The 9,937-nt window shown below is 32.5% G+C and overlaps 1 protein-coding gene across 1 annotated transcript; it reads left to right on the forward strand.

Annotated features, from left to right (window-relative positions):
- The first annotated feature begins 1,989 nt into the window (after positions 1-1,989).
- Positions 1,990-9,533, forward strand: LOC124363515 (probable cytochrome P450 6a14). The gene is made up of 4 exons (XM_046818763.1): positions 1,990-2,689; positions 5,744-5,965; positions 7,370-7,615; positions 9,412-9,533. Exons 1-4 carry the CDS (start codon positions 1,990-1,992, stop codon positions 9,531-9,533), a joined length of 1,290 nt encoding a protein of 429 aa, XP_046674719.1.
- The last annotated feature ends 404 nt before the right edge of the window (positions 9,534-9,937 follow it).

The following is a 9,937-nucleotide window of genomic DNA, read 5'->3' on the forward strand; positions in this document are numbered from 1 at the left end:
AAATCATATACTTTTATACAGCAATTAAAAACCTGTAAAGTTTGTACAGGGTGGGGCAGCATAACTTCCATTTTTCAAAATTTAATAAAATGCATTGTATGAGCCAGAAAAACTGTATTTGGGTTTTTTACAATGTAGGTGCATACATAAAGTTTTTTATGTAGTTTTGAAGAGTAAATCAGGTAGGTCATTTCCCCCATTCTGTATACATTGGGTATTTCTGGTGTTTGTCATTACCCATTCAAGCATAGCAGGCGTTATGTTGGCAATTTATTTCTGGATGTTGTCCTTTAAATCTTGAAGGGTCTTTGTACGGTTCATATAAAACATGGGATTTTAAAAAACCCCATAGAAAAAATCACAAGGAGACAAATCAGGAGATCGAGCCAGCCATTGAGATGAGGCATTCTGGGAAGTGTTCCCTCAAAACAACCATCAATGCTCTTGCGGTGTGTGCCGTTGCACCATCCTGCTGGAACCAAATGTTCCCCAAATCCAACTCATCTAGCCGTGGGAAAAGAAATTCCTGTAACATGTGTACATACCAGCCCAAATTTACTTTCACTGTGACTTCACTTTCCTCAAAGAACCAGGGACCAACAATTGCAGATGAGAAAATTGCACACCACACTGTCACTATAGGTGAATGCAAGGGCCTTTCATGCAATTCCCGAGGATTGGTGTCAGCCCACTAGCGCATGTTTTGTTTATTTACGGACCCACACAAATGAAAATGGGCTTCATCACTAAAAAATTCAATAGCGTCCTCAGGAATGACATCCAGAAGAACCTAACACGAGTTCCTCTGCCTCAATGTTTTCAGGTGATCTAATGGGCTGTGCCAAGGACAACACTTTATAGCCCCACCTCTCGAACGAGACAGCTAGTACTCCGCTATGACATTAACGAACTAAATGAAGTGCATTTAAAAAAAGGAAGTTATGCTGCCCCATCCTGTATAACATAACAGCATTTTATGGAATGTGTTTTAATTACCTAATATTAAATTCTATTTCCCTAGCAATAAATACTTTACACTATTAATATTGCTAATTTGTTTGAACTATTTTCCCTTATTAAAGTTTACTATGTTAAATAAAAATTCTGGAAGAAAACCCCCTTAAAAACTAGGCTAATACTAATGAAAGAAACAGGATTTTAAACAACACTAATATTAAACCTTTCTATGTTATAATCCAAACATACCATGCATACATAGATGTTATTATCCTACTATGCCTTTTTTAACAGTAAATTTGAGTCATCACTACTATCTATAGCATACTGTGAAAATTACACTTTATATTTGTCACATAATTCATATCTCTATCATTTAATTATTGACATTTTTACTGCCTTACACAAATACTCGTTTTACAATTCTATCATTACAATTTTTTAAAAGGTAACATCTATGTTTCACAAAATGCTCACAATAAAGATCACTTTTGTTATTTACAGTCCTACATAATGCAGTTTAAAAATTTCAAACTGTTCTCCATGGTCACAAGATTCAAACCATGCTTTAAAAAGAAAGTATAAACAATAAATGCTGCATTCTCTAATAGAAACATTTAATAAAGCCCTGTTTACTTTAATCAATGTGGAAAAATATCCAATTGTTAAAATATTTAATTAGCAAATGTCAGAGCTTATATTACGCTCTTAACTTAGTTGCCTTAATTTTGACTTATATATTTTCATTTCCAGGAACAACAAAACAAAATGGCGTTCATCTTAGAAACATGGTACTTGGATGTGATCATAGTTTTGTCTCTTCTTTTAACCATTCTCTATTGCTATCTTACACCTCTTTACCGCTATTGGGGAGATAGAAATGTCCCTTGTCTCAACTCATCTCTTGGTATGCGATTCAACTATGATTTATTAGCAAGAAACAAAGCACATGCAGATGTCATTAGGGAGATTTATAAAATATTTCACAAGGAAAGATATTGTGGATTTTACCAGTTCAGACAGCCAATCTTCATGGTAAGAGACCTACAGCTCATAGAAAGGATTATGATAAAAGACTTTTCATACTTTGAGGACAGAGGTTTGCCATTAGATATGGAGAACGAACCACTAACAGTGAACTTGACAAATCTCAGAGGCAGTCAGTGGCGGTACCTTCGAAACAAGCTGACCCCAACCTTCACTACTGGCAAACTGAAGGGAATGCTAGAACAGATCTGCAACTGCGGAGCAGAGTTGGTGGAACAGCTTGAGAAATATGCTACAACCAGAGAGGAAGTTGATACCAAATCAGTGATGTTCTCGTTCTCCACAGATGTGATTGCTAGTTGTGCATTTGGGTTGCAAATCAAATCTGACAGTTCAGAATTACAAAAATTCAAAGAGATGGTCAACAAATCAATAGGAAACTCTGGTTTTACTCCACTTAGAATGGCTTTGAAACAATTTTACCCTAAATTGGCAAATTTCCTGGGTGTAAAATCCATCCCATCAGATGCTAATAATTACTTCATGAACATCACCAAAGCCACGCTTCACCATCGTCTCAAGAACAATGTAAGAAGAGAAGACTTCTTCCAGATGCTGCTGACTTTGAAAGAGCAGGATGATACAAATAACACAACATTATCCGATGATAATGACATTGACACATCTGGGGAAGATATTCAACTTCAATATAAATACAATACTGATGCAAAGGGCAGTAATTTGAGTGAGTTTACAAATAATTATTTTTATTACTATTATAAATTGGTAATTATTTAAAGTTTAAATTAAAATACCTTGCATGATTAATGTAGGGTAGAGATGGAAATAGAAATAAGACTTCCACTGGCAAATAATATAAGCAATTCCAGAAACCACTAATGTTTTATTAAACCTATACGAATTCTTCGATTACCATTAATTATATAATGACTCTTTTGATTTTAGCTGATAACAAAGGAACAACCCTTTCTACTACACCCGGCCTTCCCAAATCTGCTTAGAAAGTGAACAACAAAGTACAGTATTTTGTTGAGTGCCAATCCTGTTATAAGCCGAATAACATTATAATTTTGATTTTCAGATGTTTGGAAGCTGTAACCATCACCTATATTAAAATTTTGAGCTATTTTGAACCAAAATCTCTTATCATTGATTAAGATCTTTGCCTTTTTATAAGCTGCCAGATAAATGAAATGAAGTTGTTTAGCACTAACAAATTTCTACCACCAATGACTATCACTTTTCAGCTTGATTATGTTCTTTGATTTATTCCCTGACATTCCTTGTGCAACAATATGTTTCTGTTATTAATAATTAAGCTTTTGATTTATATGTATTAATGTAACTCCAATTTTTATAAAATTATAGTTTATGTATCATTATTTATTGCTATTAATAACTCCTTTGACTATTGTAAAAAGATTCGGATATTTTCTTATTTCTTATTTGGTATGTACTTAAAAACGAACTTAATGGTTTATTGGTGTTCTGTTGTATTGTAATGATAAATGGAAAAAGTAAAATCTTGGTTATTTTTGTTTCACCAGTGTATTACGAGATTGTATGAATGGGGTATACTACACATCACTTGTCTTTTGAACAGTTAATTTCTGCATCTTTTATCTATCTTACTAATTGGCCGATCTTATTCCTATTGTTGAACAATTTCTTGGCTGTTTTTATTTTCTACCTACACTGAGCTAGCAGCCATTAAAGAATTATTAAAAAATTATAACCGTTTATTAAATTTTTAAAAAATTAAATGTTATAACGTTTATAACCATTACTTATAATTGGCAATGATCTCATAACACCAGAAAACTGTACAAAGTGTACTTACGGCACATATCAAAGGACTCAATAAAATCAGCACTGACAAACATATCTTGATATTCTATGAAATGAAAACAGAATATATGGGGATACATTTTGATAGTGAAGTTAAGAAATATTTCACAAATAAAGAGCTCTATATTCAACCGGACAATTATTCTCAAACAATTAATAGAAAACTTCTTAAAAACTAACCGTATATTAGTTAGAGTTTTATAGATATTGACACTGTTCATATGCAGTTGATGTTTACATTTAAACTATTACAATGTATGTTTTAGAATAAAGAAAATTCTCTATTTCTTTAAAACGTATAACAGTATACAAAATATATAATTCTTTATTTACATGATCATAGAGATAGGTGTTGGTGTTAAAACATAATTTCATGAAAATTAAATTGTTGAATAATTTCGTTAGGAGTCCACTCTATGAATTCCTTTTTGCTATGGATGGAGTGATCTTGAGTCACGGAAGGATTGTTCCCTTGAAGGTCTTTCCTGTATCTTCATTAATATAGTCTGAAAGGTTGTTGAACCTAGATTTATTGTATGTTGGTTTCTTTTTGGAAAAGCTTTGGTAATGTATATGAAGTAAGAAAGCTGAGGCGTAATATTGCACTGACTGTAATCTCCAAGTTTTAGTTTGATTTTTTCCAAAAGATTACTACTACAATTATCTCGCACATGTACAGTTATGCAGATACATGTAGTAAACTACATGTAGTTTAACTCTCATTTAACACTTGTTTGTATTTCAGCAGAATAATATCTTATTTCTTGCCAACTCAAAACTCCATCGATTTTGCAATTCCCTGAATCACCAGCCCCAGGGAAAGTTGGAAAACACCAGCTTGTATCTTACAATAGCATATTTTGGATTCATTGAAAAAACTAACTCACCAATTTCAAGGTGGCATTTATAATACACTGACATTCTCATTTTGCCAGTCTCAAAATGACAGTACGAGTACAATAACTTTTACAGCAATTTGATATTACAAATTAATCAATATTTAATTTCTTTACTCATAGTTTGTACAATGAACAGAACTATCCTATTTTGGCAGATTTATTGTGCGTTCTACAAAGTTGTAAATTAAAATCTAATGAAAATTCTAAGGCACTCTGCAAATTTTGTGTTTGGGTTAACATACTCTGAGTATTTAATTATGTTTAGTTGTTGCTTCAAAGTTTTTGTTGTTAATATTACTAAAATATTTTTTATTAATATACTGTGTGATGTAGTAATAGAAGATTACATTCTTTTAGAACATTCAGTCGTTGATTTAATTAACTTCTATTATAATATTTTCAGCTAATCTTTTTATTCTAAATCAAAATGTAATAACAGTACGGGGAATTCAGTTTCAGACATCTTCTTGGACATTAATGTAGAATTGTAAAGTGGTAAAAATGTAAGAACAATGTATCTTTTTTTAATGTAAAACATTTGAGTGCTTTTTTTTTATATATGTGAGGAATTTCATAAACATTATATCGTCCACTTGCTCTCTCTTTAATGATCTAAACAATATAATTTTTATCCTAAATTAAATGTTGCATAACTTTAAAGTGATAATGTTTTGCACATTGCCATTTTGTAATTACAAAATGCAACTGTGCATTTTAACAACATTTTGCAAAAATTTAATCAAATTCACTACAGACTATTTTTGGATAAATGCTATTAATAAGTAAAACATATTTAAATATTGTTTGGATATTACATTTCAAAGTTACTTCAGTATGCCATATTTAAAACTGAATCACCCATGAATCTTTGCCAGGGAACACAAGTAGGAGGTGAAAATACATAGAAGGATCCAATTTTTTAGAGCCAAGATTTTTCTCAGAATAAATACCTCACATGAAAATTGATTCTATGCATCGTAACATATTTTCATGTACTACAATGAGAGAAAGTAACAATAACAATTTTACAGAATTCACAGAAAAAATACTAGCGGCTCAATTGTTTGCATTTCTTGCTGCTGGTTCAGAGGCTGTCTCAACTACCGCCAGCATCGTTCTACACTTCCTCGGCTACTACCCAGAGACACAAAAGAGACTACAAGCTGAAGTTGATGAAGTGTTGGCCAAGTACAATGGACAGTGGTCCTATCAGACCCTCAAAGAGATGACTTATTTGAATCAGGTCATACAAGGTAAAGTTCTGAATAAGTATTGTAACTGTCTTTGTTTTATTTTCTTAAAAATTAGACACAATAAAAGGTTACGAACAAACTCTTAAAATTCAATAATAAATAGTGATATTTGGTTTAACAAAAAGAAAATTAACAACTCAACTTAATAATTCTTGTTTTAAGAACTATATAAGGTTAATATAACTCTTGGAATAAATGCATAAAAAAATTAAATGAGGTATGATTTAATATTAGAATTTTGGTAGAAGAAACAACATTTAATTTTGAAATTGGAAAGAAATCTAACAATTATTAAATTTTGAATAGTCAATGAATATTAATATTAGTAAAAGGAATAAGCTCACAGATACTAACGATGTGGGAGAGCTGCTCTAAGACAGACAATGATGGATCGATTCCTTAGATAGTGATAACCAATAGGATGTGATGTGTGATCATTCATCACCATTAATTCTCAAAAGAACAGTGGTAATCAGTATTAAACATTATTTAAGAAATTTAAACAATACATACATCTAGTGCTGGAATTAAAACAGAAAAGGCTGGCATATTCAGTAGTTTGTGACATTCCAGTGATGTCATCTATTCCAAAAGATATAATAATCAATATTTTAATATAATCAATTTGTAACATGCATGGTGTCCCACAAGTTACCAATTATAGTATCTAGAGGAGTGTTAGGCTAACCAATGATTAACCCTAATAACTATTCATAACCGTAGTAAAAGTCACTTAGTTCTCAAATGCCTCCCTAGGTAGATCACATTCTTTAAAATTGAAATTACTTTTATTTCAACGATGGTAAACCGGTGATAGCACTCACCTGTTTTTCAGTTGAACCGGATTTCCTGACATTATGATTTTACACTGTTATTATTATATTGTGATAAATTGAAAGTAGTTGTTTTTGAGGTTTTCAAAAAAGTGTCAATATCTTGAATACTAAGAGAATTTTACTAGGGTTAAGTTTTGTAACTTGGGTTAATTCTTGGCTGACATATCTCCCATTTGAACATTATTGTTGACTTTTGGGACACCCTATATATAGTTAGAAAAATAAATACTTTTTTTAATACTGTATTCTAAGAATGAAGGTTTGAAATATTTCACGGTATAATACTTCAATAAACGTTTGACAGTATAATTTCATTTTGTGTTATTAACATAACTGAATAGACTTAAGGTCTTAAACATGTTATCAAATGTTAATCTGATGACCGCCTTACAAGTCTGCAGATAAGTTATTACTGCATGATTATAAAATGATTTTACAACAGTTATTAATGATTATCAATTTTATAATCAAACATATGATGAGTTTCAGTTTAGTTTGTAAATGCATGAACCAGGACCAAATTGACCTTACCATTTCACTATGCAAAAACTACAGCTTTTGATTGCAGAGGCACAAAGGATCTTCCCCATAGCCCACATTCACCTCCGGAATTGCACTGTTCCCTACAAGGTTCCAGACTCAGACCTAGTGATTGAGAAAGGGACAGTTGTTATGGTGCCCTTTCAGAGCATCCAATCAGATCCTACATACTATCCCAATCCAGAGGTCTTCGATCCTGACAGATTTACAGGGAAGAACTTCAAACCATCACCGATATTCTCACCCTTTGGTGATGGACCAAGGATGTGCATTGGTAATCAAAATACCATTTTATCAGCTACTTTATCACCCACTTCAATGTCAATAACGCTATGAACAATAAGCTTAAATGCCATAATCACAATTTAGGTACCGTGTCCGTCCGCGTCCTGATAAATTGATATAGATGGAGAGTCAGTGGGATGGGTTGTAGAAAGGAAACTTCCTGTTGTAAAAGGAACACAGCGCGGGCAATTTAGCGATTTAGGAAATTCAAACTAACCCCGAACCGACTAAACCGATCAACTACAAATCACCAAAGTTGATGTAAAAGCGAAATGTAATCGCTTGAGAACGAGACTGGCGTAACTAAAATAACTGGTTAGAATTAAACGACTAATCTATGTATAGGACTAGGTCTGCAACAATTAGTTAACGTGTAGAAAAAAATAGTCTTTAATATTTTTTAATTTAACTGGTTACAGCAAAGATAGCCGTCTAATCCGTTAAATTAAAATAACCAAGCTAACCAGTTATTTTCATTCAGTTTATTTGGGGAAATTTAGAAAATTAGTTTTTTATGGGAAATTAGCTATGTATAAGTTATTAGGCATCGTAGAGCAAATACAAAAATAGAATTCTCAGGTCTTTTGCAGCAATGTATACCTAAGACAGTAAGTGTACACAAGTAAATAAATTTTAGTCTTCAAAACTAAGAAACCATTCACTGTAACACCCTGATGCTATTAGATGAAAGTGTGCATTGTAACCTAGGAGCAGTTTATCATATATTTCAACTTAAATTGAATGTATATTCACAAAAAGGATTCTTTGCACACAATTTTACAAAATATAAAGTCTTCATCTTTGCAGGAAAGGGTGTTAAAAATATAATTCAAGTTTTTTAATTGTGTCCCTTGGTACATCAGCCTGATATATCTGGAGGACAACTTTAGATGTACTTAGGGACAGTTTATAAATTGGTAAATAAACTACTTCTTAAGACAAAATGAATCTTTATTTCTACAAAATTTCAACTTAAATGTTAGACACAACTTTTAATTAACGTTGAACCCTAAAAAAAAAACACACAATTTTACTTGTTTCTGCTGCAATCTTTACTGTGCCTTCATAAGAAAAGAGGTTCTGGTTTAACTTTTATATCATTAAACACTTAAATCAAATATTTCAGTGCTCTTTGCTCTAAACCTCTCACTGCCCATCCATTTTACAAGATATGACACGGAAAAAAATGTTTCTTTAACTTGCCTTCTTGTCCTATCAAAGAATTTTGCAACAAAATGTTTTAGGTTTTTTTTCTTGACATTGAACTAAAACAAAATCTTCAGTCTTCAACTCTTCAGGAATAAGATCTTTTTCCATATCCTTTGCCTCAGGATAACCATCATCAATTATCTCGTAAAAATCATCAGTCTGATCATTCATCAATTGTCAACTCTTCATTGTCACTTAAATACTTACCTTTCATGAACAAATTTTTTGTAATTCAACCTTACTTTGTTCATTTTTCTCTTTTTATTCCCAAGGCAGTATTTTTTTATCATGATTGGTTACCTTTCTCAGTTTTTCCTCCATCTATTTCTGCCTCGATGTCTCAATTTTAATTTTTTCTGGGGTATCAGTCATGGTCTTTGATTTGCCTTTACGTTAGTTTTTCATGATTGTTGAAGTTTGAAGGACTCCTGCTTTAAGAAAATGACTTAAACATATCTGGGGTAATAATAGTTGAAACTGGATTAATTTGGGGTGATGACTCAGGAGTTGGTGGATCAAGACAGATTCTGTAAACTTGGATGTCGATGGATTGTTAACCGGAGGCTGCGATGACAGTGATGGATGGAAATTCTGGGGTGTGGATGTATGTACAGTTGGCTGCCAATGAGACGAGGTTATTGGTTGCTGCAACTCTGGCGGTACCTGACAGTCTTGATCCACAAGACAAGGATTACTGACGGGAGCAGAACGATTTGTGAATTAACAGGAAGAAATTCGTAGTCCTTAAAAATGTTTTGATCAAGTGGGAGAATTCTTGTGACTCTGAATCCTTCAATTATGATAGCTGATGTAAACGCTTTGTTGTAGACCTTTCCTGCAATTTCAGCCACATCATAAATCGTGAGTGATTTTCCTTGATTGCCAGTTGATAACATCCTGTCAGACAGTCTTATGAAAGTAAGTGTTAAAAGTACCAAACACTGTGCGGTCTATAGAATGCACTTTGTGAGAGGTATGGGGGATAGAATGTGACCATATGCACGCCCACTTTTTTTGGCAAAAGTAATTACTTTTACAGAAACGTGGCTCTCGTGGTTGTCCAGTAACGTGGGCTCTCAATGGTAGGTTTTGCCTGTTTTCA

The sequence above is a fragment of the Homalodisca vitripennis genome, chromosome 5 (assembly GCF_021130785.1).
Source record: "Homalodisca vitripennis isolate AUS2020 chromosome 5, UT_GWSS_2.1, whole genome shotgun sequence".
NCBI classification, from domain to species: domain Eukaryota; kingdom Metazoa; phylum Arthropoda; class Insecta; order Hemiptera; family Cicadellidae; genus Homalodisca; species Homalodisca vitripennis.

What these genes read in the sequence shown, in the direction of transcription:
- LOC124363515 (XM_046818763.1), top strand. Translation starts at nt 1,990, where the DNA reads ATGGTAAGAGACCTACAGCTCATAGAAAGGATTATGATAAAAGACTTT. An exon ending in TGCAAAGGGCAGTAATTTGA is followed by an intron (nt 2,690 to 5,743) that starts GTGAGTTTACAA and finishes ACAATTTTACAG; the next exon opens with AATTCACAGAAAAAATACTA. An exon ending in TTTGAATCAGGTCATACAAG is followed by an intron (nt 5,966 to 7,369) that starts GTAAAGTTCTGA and finishes TTTTGATTGCAG; the next exon opens with AGGCACAAAGGATCTTCCCC.